This window comes from Triplophysa rosa, linkage group LG10 (genome assembly GCF_024868665.1).
Source record: "Triplophysa rosa linkage group LG10, Trosa_1v2, whole genome shotgun sequence".
In the NCBI taxonomy this organism is placed as follows: domain Eukaryota; kingdom Metazoa; phylum Chordata; class Actinopteri; order Cypriniformes; family Nemacheilidae; genus Triplophysa; species Triplophysa rosa.
This window is the reverse complement of record NC_079899.1, coordinates 8149927-8173206: the sequence shown is the minus strand read 5'-3', so window position 1 is coordinate 8173206 and position 23280 is coordinate 8149927. Positions and strand designations below refer to the sequence as shown.

At 36.8% G+C, this 23280-nt stretch overlaps 3 protein-coding genes across 4 annotated transcripts; all 3 read left to right on the top strand.

Moving 5' to 3' along the window:
• The first annotated feature begins 52 nt into the window (after nt 1-52).
• nenf (neudesin neurotrophic factor) lies at nt 53-2055 on the top strand. Of its 2 annotated transcripts, XM_057343817.1 has the most exons (5): nt 53-301; nt 402-478; nt 593-653; nt 772-875; nt 1120-2055. In XM_057343817.1, exons 1-5 carry the CDS (start codon nt 274-276, stop codon nt 1294-1296), a joined length of 447 nt encoding a protein of 148 aa, XP_057199800.1. In that variant the 5' UTR covers nt 53-273; the 3' UTR covers nt 1297-2055. The 2 variants fall into 2 exon arrangements, with proteins under 2 accessions (XP_057199800.1, XP_057199799.1); XM_057343816.1 differs by having other exon boundaries at nt 53-478.
• Nucleotides 2056-2899: 844 nt separating this feature from the next.
• On the top strand, nt 2900-7243 carry tagapa (T cell activation RhoGTPase activating protein a). Its single transcript, XM_057344210.1, has 10 exons — nt 2900-2990; nt 3328-3403; nt 3548-3598; nt 3908-3971; nt 4170-4333; nt 4449-4610; nt 4726-4835; nt 4949-5114; nt 5365-5473; nt 5828-7243. The coding sequence occupies exons 2-10, from the start codon at nt 3377-3379 to the stop codon at nt 6904-6906; spliced, it is 1932 nt and encodes a 643-aa protein (XP_057200193.1). The 5' UTR covers nt 2900-2990; nt 3328-3376; the 3' UTR covers nt 6907-7243.
• Nucleotides 7244-9040: 1797 nt separating this feature from the next.
• ezra (ezrin a) lies at nt 9041-23243 on the top strand. Its single transcript, XM_057344811.1, has 13 exons — nt 9041-9322; nt 12325-12408; nt 13960-14055; nt 14818-15092; nt 15406-15489; nt 15574-15720; nt 16385-16481; nt 16941-17104; nt 17366-17496; nt 17845-18005; nt 18640-18732; nt 19522-19788; nt 22483-23243. Exons 1-13 carry the CDS (start codon nt 9311-9313, stop codon nt 22645-22647), a joined length of 1776 nt encoding a protein of 591 aa, XP_057200794.1. The 5' UTR covers nt 9041-9310; the 3' UTR covers nt 22648-23243.
• Nucleotides 23244-23280: the final 37 nt, after the last annotated feature.

The window sequence follows — 23280 nt, the reverse complement described above, 5'->3', positions numbered from 1 at the left end:
CTTCCGGTCCGTCTCACGTGGTTTTGAAAACAGAAACTCAGGGCAAGTGGAAGTTTAGAAAATTCCCGAAGCAGAAGTGGGCACGACATTTAAGATGCAATAGATATATTAACCGAACCCAAACAAGGCTCAATTTAAATGTTAAAGCATCTTGCGTCCTTAAACACTACTGAATCCTGTTCCGATACAAGTGGAGCATTTTACCCCATTATCCCCCCCCCTCGACTGTGAGTGTGAATGCTGATCTGAGATCAGCGCCTGAATGGAAACCTTATGACAACAAGGAAACTGAAGTTACATGGTTAGTTCCTGCATCTTATAAACTTCAACACGACAGTCCACAATGTTTTTCGCCCTTAGTGTCGCATTGTGTGTCTTAATAATTATTTGTTCTGCAAAAGATACTGAAATTAGAAACGCCTCTAAACCGGTGCGGTTGTTCACCGAGGAGGAGTTGAAAAGATACGATGGGAGTGAGGTAACTTACGCGCTGTTATACAAAACACTACCAGTTTTTCGAAATTTCTGAGGTTTTCACTAAATTCATTGCATTTACTAAACTGTTTTAAATTCGTCCCCGGTCACTTAACAGGATGGACAACCAATTTATATGGCCATTAAAGGTGTAGTGTTTGACGTGACGACTGGAAAAGGTACATGTCTCACGTGAACATAAATCAGTTTTAAACTCCATGAAAGTATTTACATTTTTGTAATAGATTGGAAATACTTTAACCTGCATTTATTGGTTTAATTTTTGACATTTTCCAGAGTTTTATGGCGAGGGTGCGCCATATAATGCCCTTGTTGGAAAGGACTCGACCAGAGCAGTGGCCAAAATGTCACTTGACCCAGCAGATCTCACACATGACACTGTAAGTTGGAGATTTTAAAGATCACAACATAGCCACAGAGAAGTTCTGTGGTAGTCTAGAAATAGAAAAAACGTTTAGGAGTTCCCTATTGCATGAAAAAGCAGGTTTACAGAAACATAACTTTCTGTTTCCTCATTCTGAATTACTCTTTAGATTCCACCAGGGTCTTTTCTTGGTGATCCAATCGACCCTGTGGTCTAATGCCATTGTAAATATTTCCCTCTCTCCTTGTCCCGTTTGTTAGATGGGCCTCACAGAAAAACAGCTACAGTCCCTTGAGCAGATATTTACGGGCACATACAAAGCAAAGTACCCTATCGTTGGATACACCAGCAGGCGCGTTCTCAATGAAGATGGAAGCCCCAACAGAGACTTTAAACCTGAAGACCAACCTCATTTCAGCATTAAAGATGAATTTTAATACAATCTTTATTCAGATCTCATCATAGCTGTTTGTGACTCCCCGTTGTACTTAGAGTAGGCAGGTGTTGATTTGGTGTCCTTTGGTGGTCTTGAAGCCCACAACCTAGAAAACCTTATGATGCATTATGTCCCACGTTGGTTTTTCCCCTGGTGGGCTGCCGTGAAGGTCATTCAAATGAGGCCACCTACAGGTGTGATTTATACAGTGACAAAGAAATGTCCATATATCAAAAGAGAAATGTTTCTCTATATACATATGGCTGTTTTGTTATGTCTTACATATTATTGTGAAATAGTGTGAGAATGTCTATAATTGTATCCATAAATCACATATAGTTCATTTTACTACTTTAGCACTCCAGGGGAAAGTTTGGTGATTCACACTACAGTTAGAAATTGAAATCACTCTGTGGTGAGGGGTTTCATATTAGAAATTAAAAAGTTGTTTGTCAATCCAAAAATGACATTTTGACTCAAACATCATATCAGTCATAATTATAGTGTTTGTGTCTAATTTTTAAGATATGCCTCTAATGACCAGAAATGTTTCACACCAGTTGATAGAGATATGCTTGTCACTGTAACTGCATTTATTGTTTTGACACATTAGTGTCATCCACAGCGGGTTATTTTAAGTGGAATGTAATTATGACTGTTTAGAAACATGTAAACACTGTAAAGACCTGGGTTAGATGAACTTGGTGCTGATCGAAAGATATGTATTAAGAAATAAATGGCAGTAAAACGTGAAACCGTATGAAGTAAATTAATTTTTTAACATTGCTTCTCTATAAGTTCACATTGTCAAAATCGAAACGGCTGCTGATGTAGGTACTGACCTCATTTCCATTGTGACTATAAGCAGTAGGTGGGCATGCTGAAAATTATTCAGATAAATGCATCTTTATTTTCATGGTAAATTTGGCAGTTATGCAGCTCACACAAAAACATGAACATGGGGGCTGGTTGTTTTCATTAGAGGCAGTGAGTCAGAGCCAAACACTCAAAGTTGAAGTCTCAAAATGATGTTTATTGATTCTTTACAAAAATTCCCAGGGCACCAGTAGCATTTACAGCAAAATAATGAATCATAGTAAAGGAGCCTTTACTGTAAATACTTGCCTAGCTTAATTCTTGTATATCCAATGCAATCTCATTTTCATTTTGTACCAGAACAAACCCTAAATCTACAACAAAACTGATATTTATATCAACTGCATTAACCATAACACATTTCATCTTAATATCAAATAGATATTTAACTGGTAAACAATGGCTAATTGTTAACTCAATGCTTGTTTTACAGCAATTATATTAAACTGCATGTTTAACGTGATATTCATGTTTTTGACAGTATCTTTTAATATGTACGTTCTCTCGTGGTTCTCTCTCACCTTTGTGGTACCTGTTCATGCACACATGAGTGACGTATAAAACACTTTCCACTCACTGTCACAAGACGCAGTTGCCTTCCGTAGAGGTGTTAATAGTGGGTGCCCGTGATGCTTCTTCCTGTCTCCATTGCACATCAGAAATTCCCCTCTGCCCGCCCACTTTCATTTAGTGTGTTGTAGTGGGCTGTTTCACTTCAGTCTGTGTGAATCTCTTGTTGGTGTCTCTGCTGTTCCTGAGTCAATGTAGCTTATTGCTGTCTTGGAACACCCACAGTGCAAAACGGAATATTTTTAGCTGGTGAGTAACAGTAAAATATTTATAAAATATTTATTTAATAATACTATGCTATTGTATTTATGCTTTTGAGCTGTTGAGTAATTTGAGCAGTCATATTTCTACACACATTCTCTTTAAAAAAGCTGTTGTGATCAAAATAGATTTTTCTATAATTTTATTCTATTATATTTGTTATTATGTATTAGATTACTATTACTTTTATATATTGTGCTATTCAAGAGTTGATTCAGCAAAGTTTTGTTGTGTGAAAACTGGTATATCAAGCTACTGAAACTGAACCAACAAATAAATGAAACCTCAAGATAATATTTACAAATGAATTATTTTCTTTGGGCAGATAATCTGACCAAGTGGAGCGCATCTTTGGTCATCACAACAACAAACCTATGAAGGTGCTGAGTGGTCACGACGTGGTAAGTTATCACCTTCATTCAAAGGTTTCACACACCTATTGTCCTTAATGTCATCATGGAAACTGATTACTATGTGTTTGAATTGGCGTTCTTCCCTAAATCTCATTGACAAGACAAACACATGTATTGTTCTTTCTGTTTCAGTGTAAATCGTTGACCACAAACAGCATGGACGTAATCAGCATGCAAGCCCCAGTAAGTATTGATCCCAAGATCTTATGCATACAGCGCTTCTTAACACCTTCTGATTAATAGATTAGTGAAATTATAGATTTATTTGATGGTTAAGTACTGAGGGCACAGCCCAAACAGACCTGACTGTATAAATGTCAAGGCACCTCAGTGTACCAACACATGACGTTTACTGAACATGTTTGCTCTGTTTAGCTTTCAGTTTATTTCTGACTGTTGAACGTTTTTATTCAGTATCGTTTCACATTTATTAGTAAATTTAGTTAACTGATTTTAAATGGATATTGAACTAATTGTTTTTATTCCTGTTAGGTTCATGCGGGACTTTACCTAAGTCAGCAGACTAATACCAGTCTGCCCAACACCTCCCACACTGGTGAGCTGAATATCTTACTTCTTGTTTCAAATGCCATTTGCTCTTAAAAGTGTTTTTTTTACTTTTGATGTGGAAGAGAAAAATTTCTCAGCTCACAAAGCACTGTACACCGAGATTACACTTTCCAACTATTTAATATGATTGTTTGTACTGGTTCAAATGTTCAAATCTTAAATGTGTCTTTTTGATTTTTAATAGAAAACATGAACATCAATCAAAGGCGCTGGAAAAGCATTTTTCGACGCGTACAGAAAAAACAAATTAATTCCGGTCATGTCAGCGTACTTCCAAAACATCCACTCTTTGGACAGGCCCTCTCTGATGTCTGTGGAAAAGATGGATGTCCTCCCAAGCCAATTATGGTAAGAATCAGCATATTAGTTTATATCCGACTGCCAAACCATAAATAATGTATTTTATTATTGCACATGCTCAAGGTGTTCTTTGGGTTTATTCTGTATTTCATTTTTTTTGCAGGATGTCCTTACATTGCTGCTGAAGAAGGGTCTGTACACTGAAGGAGTGTTTAGGAAAGCAGGCAATGCCAGAACTCTGAGAGAAATCAAGGCACAGCTAAATGATGGGATGGAAGTTGATCTGGAAGAGCACACAGTCTTTCTACTTGCTGATCTTCTCAAGGTATGGACTGGATCTTGACTCAGAGAATTGACTGTGTGATTGTGTGAAACAGCGGCCAGCATTTATTTGCATATTTGGTCATTAATATCCAGTTTATGTGTATTCTGGTTTGCAGGACTTTCTGAGACATATTCCAGGTAGTTTGCTAATGGTGGAGCACTACAAATCCTGGATGGCTGCAATGGAAACGCAAGACGTAGATCAGAAATGTGCAGAAGTTCAAATGTAAGTTGTCAAATAGTCATTTAATGTCTGTTCTCAATATTGGACAATGGTTTGGATATAAAGTATTTCGTGTAAAAATGTGAGTTTAACCAGGTTTTTTGTTTTGTCTTCAGGGTGGTCAACGTGCTTCCTGACCCAAATATTCAGTTGTTGAAGCTCCTGATGGTTCTACTGTACCACATAAGTGAGAACGCCGATACAAACAAGATGGATTCTAACAATCTAGCTGTGTGCATTTCACCCAACCTGCTCCAAACAGAAGTGGAAAAGATTCCACAGGTTAGTAGATCACGCTTTGGTACAGTGACTTTTGAAAGCCATGACCTTAAAAACTCACATTTGTGGCTGAGTGCCAGCAGAAACAGGCTGAGTAAAACTGAAACTCGAGAGTGAAAAAATAGATCAAAAGTGTTTCAGACACATATTTGCATGACCCATTTTCATGGAATTTCTATATAAAACATGTTTCAAAATATACTTTTTTGATAAAATGACTAATGTTTATGACACCATGGGTTTGTATTTGCAGGTGACAATCTTGACACAGTTCCTCATTGACAACTGTTGTAAAATTTTTGGAGAGGATGCGCTGAACCTGTTTGGGGACTCTGATGAAGATGAACTCAGTGACAACCAAGGTAGCTTTTTAAGTTTTTGCTTTTTGGAGCCCTATACACTATAGTTAATAAAGTCACTCTTTACCTATGTTGAAACACCTCATTATAGACCACTTTTGAAAACTTCCTATTTCAGTTTTCTCAAACTACACAAACATTTGAACAAAATACAACCAACAGAATGTTTATAACTGTATCAATATGTTATATAAATATCTAAATAAAACAAATAAAAATTAAACCGGAACTGGTTTACATCTGGCGAAGTGGTCTATAGGAGTTACCACAATGGTAATTCTAGGCAAAATATTTGAACTGATCTAATCGCAAGTTGACTTGCTAATAAACTATTTTTACCCTTGATATCTCCTTTAGATTCTTTTTCTTCAAACCATCATGACTCCGCCTACGACAGTTATGACCCTGATGTAGATGGCTACAAAGGGAGTAATTCTGACATGGAGTCTATCAAATCTGTTGTTGAAGAGAAACCTCAGTCTCCCACTCCAGTAGAGCCGTGGACTACAAAACTTTTAACCCGCAGACGTTCCGAGCCAACATTTGCTTTCAGCCAGGGTGTGCCGAAACAGCTTGCCCTTACCAGGAGTCAGACACAAATGGACTTTCATGACAAACTATTAACAAAGCAGATCTCTGATGACTGCATTCTGTTAAGAGCAAGTAACAGTTTGGGAAACAGCTCTGGTTTGGCGCCTAAACGCGGAGCCAGACCAACCTCCAAAGACTGCTCGTACTGTTCTTCAAGTTCTCTAGAAAGTTGCTTTTCCAGCGCCTCCGAAAGCTCGATCCACAACAGCCCACCTATCGCATCCTTGTCCAATCAGAGAAGGCTCCTTCAACGCAAACACTCCTTACCCACCCGCATGTCCATGCCCGCACAGAATCGCTCTGAAACCCCCAAAAGACGCTCGCAGTCAATGAAGACTGCACACCTGCGAAGCAGGACTGTTTTCGGGCGAAGTGGTTCTACCAAGCGGGCCATCGAGAGAACCTTACGTCATAGCCAGACTCTACCTGAAGTACTGAAACCTCAAACAGAGCCATCTGCCTCATTTTGTGAGCCGAGGCGCTTGTCTAGCGAGGAGGTTTTCCAGCAGGTGGACAGCAGAATACCAAGTGATCCTCCATGTTATGAGCAGGCGGTTCAGGAGAATTCTCATGCTGTTCTCTCAAACCGGGGCTCACTGACTGTTCAGGATGCCAGATGTCTGCAAACACACAGCCGTTCCACATCTCCGAGTAAAGAGACGTTGGAGTCATCTTCTAGTAATGAAGATTACGATATTGACAACAGAGATGATAAAGACACATGTTGTGAAAGTATGAGTGAAGGATCTTCAGAGTCGAGACAGAGGTCCGCTTCTGAAACTATGTGTGAAGCATCTGTACCAGTGTGGTGTGATCAGGAACATGTCAGAGAGACATATGTATGAATGACGGTTTATTCTTGTTATTGTCTTGTTATTCCATTTTGTGTCATTTTGACAAAATGTTGTATGGTGCAGTAAAGTGTTTGCAATTTTGTAATAGCGCTTTCTTTGCATATGAGGAATTAGCTTATTACAGATATAAGCACATTGTTAGAATGCTGAATTCTTTGTGGTAAATATTTTTACACCATTTTGTTTTTTACTTCCCCAGCAACAAAATGTAATGAAAAGGCACTTTGAGGAAATGTCACTACACTTTTTGTGCAATTTGTGCGAACTAATGTAATTACACAAAAACAATGTTTTCATGCAATATGTCTTATGAAATAAACCTTTTGTACTTTGAGTTATTATGACAAAAGTATAGTTTTTTAAGCAAATATATTTTCCAATTACATTACCAATTTAAACTTCATTTTATATGTTATATGAAATGCAACTAGATTTTTTTCAGTCAGTTTGATATAATTTACATTTAAGTGACTTTTAAAACCAATTTGATTTCACTTAAAAAAATGTAAGTTCTTCAGTCGAAGTAGGTGGCTTTTTACAGTGTTCTATCAATTCAAAGCTGGCGATACCCTCTGTTTCTATTTTGCTAGAATCATAAAAACAGTTGGGCAAATTAGTGCAAATGCCAACCTTATGATGAAAAACATTTTTACCAAAGGTTTTCACCATACTGATAGGTCATATCAATATTTGGTGATTTAAATAACCACTTGAAGCCTCTCTTAAAGATTTTTATGCATTTTTGTGTTTTTAAAGCATAGTTTTCCATAGTCAGGTGAGGGAATTGTCACATCCATAACGGAACTGTCACATCCATAACTGTCCATATTCAGGCCCGGATTAAGAATTCAGAGGCCCCTGGGCACAAGTGCCTTGTAGACCCCCCATTGAATTAATAAGATAAGTTCATAAGAAAAATTATAGGAAGTTCTTAAGAATATTCTGAAGTGCAATTCTCAAATATTTTCTTATGAACATCTTCACTTTTTCTAAGAATAAAAGGGCAGTCTTTGTCAATGATTATACTACACAAGTAATTTGTCCATTTGTTAAACTTTATTTGTGTAACAAGCACCTCGCGACTCACGTTCTCATGTAACACGTAATGTGTTAAACGGCATTAACGAATATTATAACTACTTCTTTAGCCTATATATTACGACGTCATAATATTTGTGTGTATGTAAACGTTTTGCAATGTATGTAAAAGCACTGTGGATTTTTTAATAATGAAGGCTTAATATTGGTAAAGTAAGGCAGTTAGACCTGATCATCATTATATCAATTTAAAAATTCATAAATTGGCAAGGAAATCTTCTAACAAATCACCATAAAAAGGCCAGAGAAGCACACGGCAGAATGAAGCGTAAACACTGTTATGTGAAATTGTCTTGCCGTTGCTTGGGCCCTATGCGCATGGGCCCCTGGCCCTGTGCCATATAATGCCCACTGGATAATCCGGCCCTGTCCATATTCCTCATTAATGGGCACATGAAAATTAAAATATAGTAACTATTTTATGTTCTATAAAGAGGCATCCCTTCCCCATTTGTTGGGTATTAATACTTCTGGTTTGAACATTTTGATTCACAGAAATCCTACAAAAATCTCTCAAAAAATATTATGTTTCAAATTTCGGCTGAAAATGTCACATCCATAACGCTGGAATTGCCCCGCAGTGACATTATTCAGCAGTCCAAAACCAGTGACAAGTGTCCTGGCCGAGTACAGCTGTAGTTCATCACATGAAACAAGTAACAATTTTGCCAACCAAAAAGTATCCAAAACCTCTTCATTTTACAATGTTATTAACATTATTGTCTACTGATGTATAAATAAAAAAAATGGAAGACGCAACTTTCTTTAAAATAAACATCAATGTTTGTGTCATATGTATGCTATTTATTCAACTTTACGGCACCACTTGGTGTTCATTTTGATCTTCTATACCTGTACTATAGTACAAAATAAAGACAACTGACCACATAACCACCAGTATAGATGATTGACCTCAACCGCACCCAGTAGTAATGTTGTAAACAGTGGGCTGTTAAAGTAAGCTTCCATCTAGAGAAGCGACGCGATCAGAACACAACACTCTCCTTTAAATCAACGGAGCTGTGTACGAGTTCAGGTTGTGTCGCGTCGTTAGTTTTGGGCGTGAGCCCGATCAAAGGTCGAGTTTCCGCAGGTGCACTGTAAGCAGAGAGCTGCTGGCACTCTTTAACGCGAGTGGTCCAACTTATCTCGCAAGCTATCGTGGGGCGAGGCTTTGACACCATCTATTGAATATGAGTCAGACGCGAATGCCACAGTGAATGTTCACCGCGAAGAGCGCGTCCAACACACCGTGCGTGTCTTTGGTCAACTTAATCCGTCTCACAACAGAATAACAATGCCGAAGCCTGTAAGTATTTATTTTGTGTTGTACTTTATAATGGTGTTTGTGTTATATAAATCAGAATGTGAACAGATCGTACCATACAGTGATTTTGTAGTATTGTACAACAATCTATTGCACATAAATACAGGGTTAACAGAAATGAATGAAATGTTTGATTTATATCCAGTCTATGGCTTGTCTTTCACAAATATGTTGCATGCTATTTGGTTGTTTTGCATGTGTTTTGCATATGTAAATATGGTAACATTTGATACAGACTAGCTCTCAATGGCTGACTCATTAACTAAAAATAAAAACTTACATAGCTCACTTCAACTTAAAGTCCCAGTGAAATTAAAATGATAATTGTTCAAAAATGATTTTTTTCATGAAATATTGCAGCGTTTATAGTAAATAGCTTATCGATGTGGGTCATTTTCTTTTTAAAATTCATGTACCCTCATAATCCTCAGTTAAAATCTGAAAATCCACTTCCCCCCTGAAATGACTATCCATCTCAAATGACGTAAATTAGACGGCTCGGGCAGAGCATCCGTTAACTCCTCCCTTCAACTGTCAGCCTGTTGCCAGTTTCATTTCAACAGCTGTTTTTACACATCTAATCAATTTGCAGTGAAAAACTCAAGCCACGCCCACTAATTTTCTCCTTTGAAATTCCTTTTCACTTGGAAATGTGTCAGAATACTGAAGTATAAAACGATCGCAACTTCCGGTTCACGGGGGCAAATCTTTTTTTGGAATACTGTATTGCCTCAAAATTATTTCCTCTCAATGGTGACTGCAACATTATTCATGCTCATTTTGAGTGGTTTTTGAATATTACTGTTTCTCTTTAAAAGATAGTCCTCGAACTTTACGAGTACACTATTCAAGTTATGGTTAAGATGATTCAGTGAGTTGAGTTTTTACACATTAACTAGGCAATGAGTTCATACTCTGTCCATGGGCACAAAATGCAGCAAAGTAAAAGATTAGCTAGATGCAGATTGTGTTACACAGTGCACACACTTTCGACTGGTATTTGAATGCCAGAATGTGATGTCATTAGAAGTAGGCCTACTGCCCATTCAAAGTTCCTCAAGAGGTTTTTGGTTATTTCGTTATTTAATTGTAGGTATTTGAGATATGTTAAAAGTAAAGACTGAAGTCATGTACTGTTAATACAGCACACTGGTTAGACCTCACAAGTTACAAGTTGTGGTAATGTTAAAATCATAATGCTACTAGGCTTTGTTCAAGAAATTAAATATATTTTTATATCAGTATAAAAGCTTAATCAAGCTTAATCAAATGTACTTTCTCTGGCATTTTAGGAGGTACACTGTGCCATCCAAGCAAATGAGACATGTAGCGGTCACACTGGGTTATGACGCAGTCTAGATAAATTTTACAGCTTTGGCAAATACCTTACGGTTGCTCATGGAGATGTTGACTGCTGGATTAAACAATAGCACTCACGCTGTCTGTTCCATTGTTAGGACCAATCCAACCAGGAAGGAAACCTTTGAAGATTACAGATTATATCTGCCATGATGGGATTGAGATTATAGATTATGTCTATAAAAAAAGAGTTTTCAATTTATTTTCTGTCGCACAATAATAATGTGCTAATAGATGTCAGATTGCTTTCCACTTACTGGCAATGTCTTTTTGAAACCATATACGTGCAGAGATTTAAACTTCTTTGATACAGTTGTCAGCCTATTGTGCCTTATCTAATGGCCTATGTCGATAGTTTTGCATACTCAGAATCCAGATACTTGGACACCTTGTACTCGCTATTTTGTTTTAATGAAGCCTACTATTTATTTCTAATATCGGATTTTCTGATTAGACTGTTTGGTTTATTCTTAAGGACACAGAAAACAAAAATATATAGTAGTATATAAACTAACAATTATCATAAAGCACACCTTAATGAATTAGTGCATACTATTTGGTTTTGTCAGCAGCTTGTGTAAATGCTTTAAAAGTGTTGAATGTTGGGTTCAAGCATGCAGATCATTTACTTGCTGATGTGGCTGAATACTACGGTACGCAAGTTAGGAGCAGTTAGGAGTGTGAGTATTGTTGCATTAGCCACTTTTCTCATGATTCGAAGAACTAAAGTTTATGTACTTCAGTATTTTTTAGTATACTAACACATCTTCCATTAATACTTCACCAACAGGCACTAGTTAGAGAAAGGAAACATTAAACAGAAAGCTGAAAAGAGCTTTCTTACGTTTGTTGCACAAGTGTGAATGGTTTATCTTTACAGCTAGAGTAGGCTCACGCAAAGGTTGTGTAACTTTGACAATGCTTTGGCTCTGTCAAGGTTCACAGAGTTGTTATGAAAGTGTAAAGTGTGCTGGTTGAATTGGGATCGCAGAAATGTCTGTGTCTGTTAGTTTGAAATCAGAAAATCACTTCTGTAAATACATTTTCTGTTTTGTGTGTTTCCAGACAACCTCACAGCTTTATATAATTTAGTTATTTGTTTTATAAGTGTAAGCTTATAAGTACACTTATAAGCTTTATAAGTGTAGGCTATTTACTGGCATGTGAAGTTCTAAAGCAAAATTGAAGACTGAAAAATATATTTTCACATAGTAATAAAGTCACACCTGGGAATGTCTGTTGAAACCGCCTATAATGTTGTCAATCATCATGGGAATAATATGTAAGGTGGATCTGTCAATAAGGCTTAACTGCCATTGGTAATTTGGGTTGAATGTCATTATTTAACTTGCAAGTTGATGTTACAATGATGTCATTCATTTGGTTTATTACTTGATTTATTCTTTAGTTTTTTTACATTAAATATGTAATATATATTTGGGGAATTTTGAACTAGGCCTCTTTAAGGAATTCCAATTTTTTTGGCCAACCAGTGTTTTGGTGGCTAATGTCAGTTTAAGTACAAGTAAAAAATGTTTTGCTTAAATGTACTCTTGCATATCATTAACTGATAATAAAACACCATGTGATGAGTGTCTGTTCTCATTTGTGCTTGTTCTCTGCAGATCAATGTCCGCGTCACTACAATGGATGCTGAGCTGGAATTTGCAATCCAGTCAGCTACGACGGGCAAACAACTCTTTGAGCAGGTAAGATTCAACTGCTATAGATTCCAATGTTGGAAAAAAGAATTTTGTAAACTTGTCAGTGAAAACAAAGCCCTAGTAAATTATATCTGCTGCTAAAGGTTCAAATCCAGCTCAGATTTTTTTGGTTGTAATTTAATGGTGCATATATTTTAGGGGCAGTTTCCCGGACAGGGCTTAAGCCTAGTCCCAGACTAATTTAAATGTTAGAGGTGTCTTAATCGAAAACAACTTGCACTGACATATCTTAAAATGTATCAGTGGGATTGTTTTGTCTCAAGATGCCCACCAGTAATGTTTTTTTGTAACGAAAGTTTTTAAAAACGACTTAAATATCCTAATTTAACCAAGGCCTAGTCCTGGTTTAAACTAATCCCTGTCCGGGAAACCGCCCCTTAAAATTTAAATTACTTACAAAACTTGGAAAATGTTCTCCAATGCCCTACTAAGTGGACATATATGCCCATACATATATTTCTTATTTGTTAATACTGTATCAACTGTACACTACTATTCAATATACAAACGATACATTTGTTTTAAAGGAATGAGCTTGTAATGACTTGTACACAGCTCAGACTAATTGCAAAAGCATGTTCTGTCACCTCAGTCACACCCAAAGTCACGTTTAGGGGTAGACACTGGGTGTAAATCATTTTTCAGATACTATTGAGATTAGTAATGGTAAACTGTGCATGGTTATTTTTATGATATGCTGCATGACATATATAATATAACTCAATGTGGGAAGACACCATCTCTGCCTATTTGTTCACACCTAAATGATAAGACATTAGGGGTGGGGGTGGTAGTTTCCCTCACTACTGATTGCATAAATAGTGTAGAGTTCCTATTCTAATCTTGTATTTCATATAAGCAAAAAACACACCCATCGTTTGACCTAAAGCACAAATAACGTCACACTGCATTCTTGATATTTATTTTTCAAGAGTTGGGGTGGTAAGGTGTTAAAAATACGTCATGGATGATTGTTGAGACTTGTGGGCAGTGCTTTCCTGCTTTCCACAGCTGGTGACTCTTTAACATCAAGGTCATGGGTTTGATTCCCTGGAAATGCATTTGCTGATAAAATAAAAAGCTTGAATTCACTGTGAGTTACTATGGATAAAAGTTTCTTCCTGATGCAAAAATGTCCAATTTCAAGCTAATTGTACTGATGTTGGGTGTCCTGAGAAACTAAAAATATTAAAATGTATTTGTATTTCTAATAATTTCTACTAACTGTATTATGTTATTATTATTAATTTTAATAGGTTTACTTTATGTACACACATCTAATGTTTTCATATTCAATTTAGTTTATTTAAAAAGAAAAAAATGTCTTTCATGTAGTTCATTCTCTCCCTGCTTACTTCAGCTTTAATCCTCATGGCCTTGTAAACTAGCAGTACTGTTTAGCGTGTTGACAAAATGTTATATGCTCTCCTACTTGTAAGTCGCTTTGGATAAATGCGCCTGCCAAATGAATAAATGTAATGTAAATGTAAATGCATATTATCAAAACTGGTAGAATTTTTTTTCTCCTGTATTCAGGTGGTTAAGACAGTGGGCTTGCGTGAGGTGTGGTACTTTGGTCTGCAGTACACAGACAACAAAGGCTTTCTTACATGGCTAAAACTGGACAAAAAGGTATTCCTTTGTTGATTTCTAAATAGAAATATTTGAACAACATATTCACATTTTGTTCTGTAATGTTATTGTAAAAAACTTTTTATAGTCCCTATGCACAGATTAACATGAATAACATTCACATGTAATGCTGATTTGGGGGTATACAATGATAATTAATATATAAGCAAATAATGTATATTAAGAACAGTGTTATCCTTTATCAAAGTGTAATGCACATATAATTGTTCTTAATACTTGTTCTTGTTCTATACTTTACTACTCCAACCCTATAACCAATTTGCTAAAAAAACATGCCATGCACAACAAAATCTTTTGATGCTATTTGTAAATATGGGCATATACTTTTAACAAAACCACAGCTTGTGTGAGCCTGCAAAACATAACAGATTTAACATAAGGCAATAACATGATAAAACAAATATTTTATAGTTCAGATGAAACAAAACAAACTGTAATTTGCTTTTTTAAGGAACATGAAATAAACAATGACATGAATATAAAATTGTTAAAATGATTTAACAAAAAAGAAGACTAACTTTCTCCGCCTCTAAAACAACTTTCATTTTCATTTGCAAGCCCATTTTTATCCTCTCCCCTGCCACCACCTGCCAAATAAAGACCACCTATCAATTTCATGAATTAATTCCTGAATAAAGTGGTGTACAATGATAAGTACATTGTACAATAAATCACATGTTTTACTGTAGCGCGACAGTCAGTTAAAATGTTTCACACATCATTCTGCGTTCTGATTTCCAGGTGTCCTCTCAAGAGGTGAAGCAAGAGAACCCTCTTCAGTTTAAATTCCGGGCCAAGCACTACCCAGAAGATGTGGCTGAAGAACTCATTCAGGACATCACTAAAAAGCTGTTCTTCATGCAAGTGAAGGAAGCCATTTTGACTGACGAGATCTACTGCCCCCCAGAGACAGCCGTGCTGCTGGCCTCCTATGCTGTCCAAGCCAAGTTTGGAGATTTCTCAAAAGAAACCCACAAAGGTGGATACCTTGCATCTGAGCGATTGCTTCAGCAGAGGTGAGCTCAGTTTGTTGACAACTGAACAAAAAATGATTAACCATTAAAAAAAACAGAATGTTTTCAATAAACAGTAACACATAGAAATAAATAGTACATTTGGAAAAAAAGGAAAAGAAAATCTAGTAGAAATCATTTTTATGCTGAAGTTTTTTGTGTGTATATTTTTGTGTGTGGACATATTACAATTTATTTAATGTAATTTACATACTTGAGCGGATTGTGCAACAATTTTAAACCTGTGGTCTTGCCATTTTGCATTTGATGTGCAGTTCTGGCCACAGCCAGATAACAACTTTATACTTTGTTTCAGAGTTGTTGACCAGCACAAACTCTCTAAAGATCAATGGGAGGAGAGGATCCAGATTTGGCATGAGGAACATACAGGCATTATCAAGTTAGTTTGACATATACACACACCTCCGCCTCTACTTTATTTTGTTGGACAAATTCATCATCATTTTAAATTCCTTGCTACTAGGGAAGATGCCATGCTTGAATATTTAAAGATCTCACAGGATTTGGAGATGTACGGTGTCAATTACTTTGACATAAAGAACAAGAAGGGAACAGACCTCTGGTTAGGTGTGGATTCTTTGGGGCTTAATATCTATGAGAAGGATGACAGGTAAGCACTGGCTGATTTGCCAGTGGCCGAACACGTAGTCACTGTTTTTAGAAATGCTTACAGATGTAGTCTGAGATCCTGGGGTCAGTGTGGCAGCTGTCATGACTGTGTGGTCAATGACCCCAACAAGGCTTTGGGGGCCAGAGCTCACAGTCGATATGACTGCATTGTTTGTTAATATTGAGAGGTCAATGCACCCAAGGACTTATATACCACAGTGTTTGTGATCTTATGCTGATTAACAACAAAAAACCCCTAAACTTTATAGTTGTCACATATAGCAGTTAACACAAAATAAAGCTAGATATAGAGCATAAACAGATGCTTAAAGGTGTTTAATAAATCCAAATGTGAAATGTTTAGAAAAGAACAACAACACAAAGACATACCACATATGCACATCAACAGTAACCGACCAACTAAACAGGGGAAACAGAGTGACAGTCAGAGACAAATAGAAACAAAAAATATCTGGATCTATGTTCAAGCTGGGGTAACAGTGAAAGAACTACAAAGAGCATGGCCATGACTACAACAGGAAGTGACAACATAACAAGACAAATTTCAAAATAAAAGACATGAAGGCAAACAGAACATATAAAGCTTACAACAGTTAACAATGCCAGTTGCCTGAATGAATTCTCTGATGTTCTTTATTTGTTAGGCTGACTCCAAAGATTGGATTTCCATGGAGTGAAATACGGAACATTTCATTCAATGACAAGAAATTCATAATCAAACCTATCGACAAAAAAGCTCCTGTAAGTCGTTACATGACATTCTGTTTTTTCTGAATTTATTGTATATAAAATACTATGAATCAATTCGGTTTCCTCCTAAATTAAATCTGTCTGCAAAGTTATATGGTTCAGGGGTGTGTTAATAGTGTTAATATGCCATATTAATATAATATAATAGAATAGAATATTAGACCTCGTATTTATAGACTTCATATTTATGGGACAGACCTCGTATTTATAGACTTCATATTTATGGGCTTATTTTTCAACTTTGAGAACATTTGTTTCAAGATGCCTTATGTGGCTCAGTTTTTTAACATTCCACACCTGCTCGTTCAGTTTTATGAGAAAAATGTCTATTTTCAAATGACATTAATATAGATGGTCAAGCCATATTTGTACTTAATTATTTATTTTTACAACATTAAATCAAATACATAAATTAAATCATTCATTCTGTACATTCATTTGTTGTTCCAGGACTTTGTGTTTTATTCATCTCGCTTGCGCATTAACAAGCGCATTCTGCAGCTGTGCATGGGAAACCATGAACATTACATGCAGCGCAGAAAACCTGATACCATTGAGGTGCAACAGATGAAGGCACAAGCTAGAGAGGAGAAACATCAGAGACAGATGGAAAGGTGCAGACATTGATTCGTGTTGATTCTACAGAATGCTTTAATAAATAGAAAAACTCATTATCACAGATGTCACAAAACTAAAGTCAAAACTAGTAATTTAAATCATTTTACAACTCATGGATTTTTAGGAAAAGCTCATTTTAAGTTTAGAAAATGTCCTAATGTTTTTTTCCTATCACCACAAGGATGTCCGTTTGCATTCGGTGTATATTTGAAATATACCTTCTTTAAAAAATGTTAGATTATCTGTTTCTTCCTCAGAGCCCAGCTTGAAAATGAGAAGAAGAAAAGGGAGGCAATAGAGAAAGAAAAAGAGAGGGTAGAACAAGAGAAGGAAGAGATGATGCTGAAACTGTATAAGTATGAAGAACAGACCAAAAAGGTTGAGAAAGGTAAGAAGACTGAACAATTGCATCTTTACATCTAAATATTTTGTCTCGGGTCTGGAAAACAACATAGTTAAGTCAAAATATATAAGTAAGGGATAATGTACTAGTCAGTATAAACCAAAAATAAACAGGGTGACCCTAAAATGAAGGGGTCCTATATCACCCTGATTTTGTATGTATTAACTGCACTATCCTGGCTATCTGCTATTTACCCCCCTTAAAAAGAACAAGGGGACATGAAATTATTAGGGGACATTATTAAATAATTAATAACTTGACTGAATATACCATGCAGTAATTTATAATTGAATGACTACTGCTCTCTTCTGGTTGGATATATGTATTGCACAGATCTGCAAGAGCAGCTTGAGAGGGCCCGGAAACTGGAGGAGGAGAGAAGGAGGGTAGAGGAGGAGGCGACACGTCTGGAGGCTGAACGACAGGCAGCACTCATCGCTAAAGAAGAATTTGCCAGGAAAGCTGAAGACCAGATAAAAACACAGGAGCAGTTGGTGAGCTAGTGTTAGTTTCACACACAATTGAAAAGTCAAATTAATCTCTACAGCACTTATCACGATTTTGCATTGTTGCAAAGCAGCTTCACAGAACATTTTAAAACAAACAATTGAAACCTACGAAAGAACATAAAAAGAAATGGAAAACATGAAAATTATTTGAAAACTTTGAGTACATTGTATTAGAATATTATCGCGAATTAAATTACATTTTACAGTTACATTATTGCACATGACTGTTTTGAAAAAGATTTCCAATAAAGATTTCCTCTACATGGCATTGGTAAATAGTCCTACTATTGGCAGAGCCAGTGTTCCTGTGCTGTGTATGAATATACTGTAGAACATATAAACATATGAGGGAATGAGCATAAATTAACATTAATGATACATTTGTATGTTATATCATCATGAAAAGAAACTGAAGGCCTCTGCCCAGGATTCCACATGTTATTTACACAGATAGATCCAATCTAAACTGAACCTTTGATAATAGACACTGAGCAGCTTAAACGTTTACATTTTTAAATTTAGCTTTAGACTTTATTTAGAATTAATTTTATTTTTTGTAGGCAGAACTAGGTAGGTTGTGTCTAGAGTGAAGATGACCTGGATTATTGTATTTTTAAAGTCAGCAGACCTGGCCGAGTACACCGCAAGGATTGCTCTACTGGAGGAGGCCAAGAGAGTCAAAGAAGAGGAAGCCAGTGAATGGCAAAACAGGGTGAGTATACAGTCAGCAGACTTAAAGCACACTTCAAATTGTAGGAATATTATTAAACCTTATCTCAAAACCAACTTCCCTTTTCTGCATGCTTTTAGTCTGAAATTGCATTTAATTATTTCTACCCAAAATTCACTTTGAAAAAGCTTGTGGTGATAATTGAATATTTAATGTTGTTTATATGTTTTTGTGCTGTTTTAAGACAAACCACGTGCAAATTCATCATTCAACACAATTGCCTAGTTTTTTGTCCTTAAAACTGTGGTTTACCGAAGACAGAAACCGGCCGTTTTAACAAATAAAATAAAAAAATATATTGTAATCAATCACGTCACACAGTTGACTGAGTGGAGCTTGTGTGATTGAGTGGGGACTAATTTGCATCTTCATGATTTTGCTTATGGTAAATGAAACATGTAGTTACATTTAAGCTATTTTAGAGCATGAAGAAATTATTTCTACAGGTTTAAATACTGTATGTTTAAATAGTTTAGTGGGATAAAAAGATTACCACATTAATTATGGATATGTTCCACAAAGTTTGACAACCCAAGTATCCGAATATTTATAGCTGATTTTCAATAGTATATTTTTTACAAATATTTTTTATTTACCCTTTATTTTAATTTACCCTAATATTTTTGTGGAATTTGTGACTGTGCTGTATTTTATTCAAGTAAATTACACTTGATATTTTGTTATCTTGGAAAAGATACCCTTATCCTTTAAATCCATGAAACAATCAATGCATTTGAATCATCTCATACTGTGCTTCTCCTCTGCTTAAAGGCTAAAGAGGTACAGGATGACCTGATAAAGACCCGTGAGGAGTTGCAGAATGTGATGGCGTCTCCTGTGGCTGCACCGATGGCTGCTCCTGCTCTGGCTGCGATGGAGGTTCCTTCAGAAAGGCTTGAGAACGATCATGAAGATCATGAGGAGAACAGTAGCACCCACAGTGCTGAGCTCCTTGTGGATGGCATTGAGGACCACCGCAATGAGGAAGAACGCATCACAGAAGCAGAGAAGAATGAGCGTGTGCAGAGACAGCTTCTGGTAACATACGCATGCATGCATGCATATAAACACAAATTCAAATTTCTATCATTTCTAATTTATACTATAAATTTCATAATTTCTGAATTGTTGGCCAAAATGTGTTCTTTTTTTGTGAATTTTGATTTTATTTTGGCAATTTTTGCATCTCATTTGCTGCCATTAAAGGGGTTCACCCAAAAAATAAACATTCTTAGATCAATTACTCACACTCAGATTGTTCCAAACCTGTATAAATTTCTTTGATCTACTGAACACAATAGAGGAGATTTGGAAAAATGTATGAGATCTGTTTGGTTACATTCTTCCAAATATCTTCCTTTGTGTTCAGCAGAACAAAGAAATTTATACAGGTTCGGAACAATCTGTGTCAACCCGTTCTCACTCCCGACTCGTCACATATTTACGCTCGGTCAGCGCCCCACGGCGTCACTTTCGAACGCGCAGGGTACCACTTGGGCGTCGTTTTTCGACGAACATGGAACTGCGTTGCTGTTTTCTAAATGCTCCAAACCGAGATGCGTGCAATTCTTAGCATTTCATAATTATTTATGGTTTTAATATTTTGTAGCACCTAACCCCAACCTCACCCTAAACCTAACCACTTCTCAGCCATATAAAACACAGCACGCGAATAAAAGTACAGTCACGGGTATTTATTGCACAAACTGACCAAAAGCATTACAAAATATAACAAGCAACTCGTTTCGAAGACCTTTTTGTAGTGATGTTACGCTCTGAGCCGAGGCTTCGGAAATCCCGGAAGCTTTCAGTGAAGCGCGTATCGAGGTTTGTATCGCGTTTAGACCAATGACGTCATAGATGACGTCTGAAGCCTCGCTTCCGCCTGAGTGGTTCAGTAAGCGGTTCGAATCTTGCCGCGACATTATTCTGCTAATAATTGCAGTTTTTACAAATGCATATGATAATTATTATTTTGTTTTATTTCGTTTTGTAATGCTTGTCTGATGTCTATTTCGACATTTGCTCTTTTGTGCCAGGCCACTTTTGCTTGTAAAATTTCTAATGTTCAGTTAATAATAATTTTTTTGACATTTTGACAGCTATATAAACCAAGTACCACAAGCACATTCACTGCCCTCTGCCCAGTGAAACCAGACACTTTCCAGTTTTAGAATAATAATATTGCCCCTTCTGCCTATTATGACCAAGTAATTGATTTACACATATTTATTTCAAGCCAATACGTTAATTACACAGTTATGTTATACAATAATTATATTATATACCACCAGAAAATACACATTATATTCATATAATTAGATTAGTCTATGTGGAAATTGATTTTTTTTCTTCACCGTTATTTCTAAGCCTTAACTGGCGCAAAATACAGCGTATCACAGACCACATCAGGCACATCTGTAATGTATCTGCTTGTTTTACCCTCTTTGGCCACCAGATGGTATTGTGAGCAATAGAAGCCTCGAGAAATGAACCCTTTTGTGAACCACTTGGCTAAAAAGCTTCAAAACTTCATGAGGCTTCATCTCGCCACCACTACCTTTTTGCACCAAAGTCGTACGATAACTTTATATGAAGATGGCGTGCGTGTTCGTGAATGCATGAGCTCGGCACCCATTTAAAGATAAACCGGAACAGCTAGTTGCAGTCGGTTGCGGAAGCCAATACCGTTTCACGTTCAAAGCCAACGAAATGACGCGATCGGTCACGAGATACGGGAGAGCCAATGGCATCGACGCCGACGTAACTTCCTCTGGCGGCAAATTTTGAACGTCGTTCTTCACTGGATTTGAGATTTACGGCGGACGGTGATCGCTTTCTCAAGGGCTCAGCATAGTCCATGCGAATTGCGCTTTCGTTCTGCGTTTTGGGGTAAAACGAAGCTCGAAAACGTCGAGAGACGGTATAGTGTTTTCGAACAATCCAACACCCCTTTGTTTCTGGAGGCGGGGTTTACATGACGTATGCAAATAGCCTCTGCGCACGTGGCCACACAAACAACACACCCACCTATTACGTAATGGCCATGGACCAATGGTGGCTCGAGGGTGTTTACCGGCCAACACGAACTTTCCCGGGAAGTTCTGTTTGGTTTGCTGCGGCGAGCTAGTGAAACGAATTGTCGTTTGGACCAGATTTTGTTCGGTGAGAGCCCTTCATCTGTTCCTCATACAGATCGATCGTTTCGCGTTGGTACCATTGGAATATCTGTATTTTCGAACGACATTGTGACTGCTTGTATTATGTGTTTTATATTACGATAAATAAACTGTTACATTACTTGCTCAAACTGCCTGAATAGTGTCATGTAAACACAATTATCCTGGACATTAAACTTAAATTAAACCCCGAAACACCATCATTGCAAATTATATCTAATATACATTTTCATAATGACGGTGAAATTCGCTTGCCCTTCACGTCGAAAAACGACGCCAAAGGAGTACCCTGCGCGTTCAAAAGTGACGCCGAAGGGCACTGACCGAGCGTAAATATGTGACGAGACGGGAGTGAGAATGTGTCTGTGGGTGAGTAAATGATGACCAATTTTCATTTTGGGATGATGTATCCCTTTAAATTAAATTAATGTCCAATGAGGCTTACTGTGCAGGCAAAAATTACTTGACTTTGGGACAAATTTCAAATCCATTTTTATTTCACCTGTTATCCCAATTTATGACACACATAAATTGTATATTAAATTGTACGTAGGCCCTGAGCTCTGAGCTGGCTGAAGCCCGAGATGATTCTATGAAGACTCAGAATGATATTCTGCACAATGAAAATGTACGAGCCGGAAGGGACAAATACAAGACGCTTCGTCAGATCCGTATGGGCAACACCAAGCAGAGAATAGATGAGTTTGAAGCATTGTAAGGGCTTCTGACGTCTCTGAATAACCTCTAACGTTACCAAAGCCAGCACTGCTCATGCCCCTCGTTGCTGTTCAGGGGTGAATATTTTTATAATTTTCACACATGGTTTCACTTTGTATTTGGTGTTAAAATGACTGGACTATTTACATAGTGACTTATGTGTACATGATAATACATGCTATAAAAGTATATTTTATTCTTTTGACAAACATGTACAACATAGTTTTTCTGGAAGACGTAAAATTATTTATACATTGTTCAGATTTGACTTCAGCACTCTTGTGATCCTATTTATGCTGATTTTGCCAAAGCTTTTAGATCTTTAGTCATCTTTTAGCTGGGGCTAACTTATGATCTTCCGCATTCGTCTGAATGCTGTATGCTGCTTATTGGGGTTTCACGATAAACATCACTTCCTGTCAAAATAGAAGAAGCAAGTGCAAATATACCATTATATAAGATGATAGAAACACTTGAATGTGATCAAACAGTGGCCACAACAAACAAGTAAATGTTTTTTGATTAAAGAAATTCTGCATAACAAATAAGAATTGCATACATTGTTCAATGTAATATCTTGAAATAAATATATGATTTACTGTATTTGAAATACTGTATATGGTTTTAATAACAT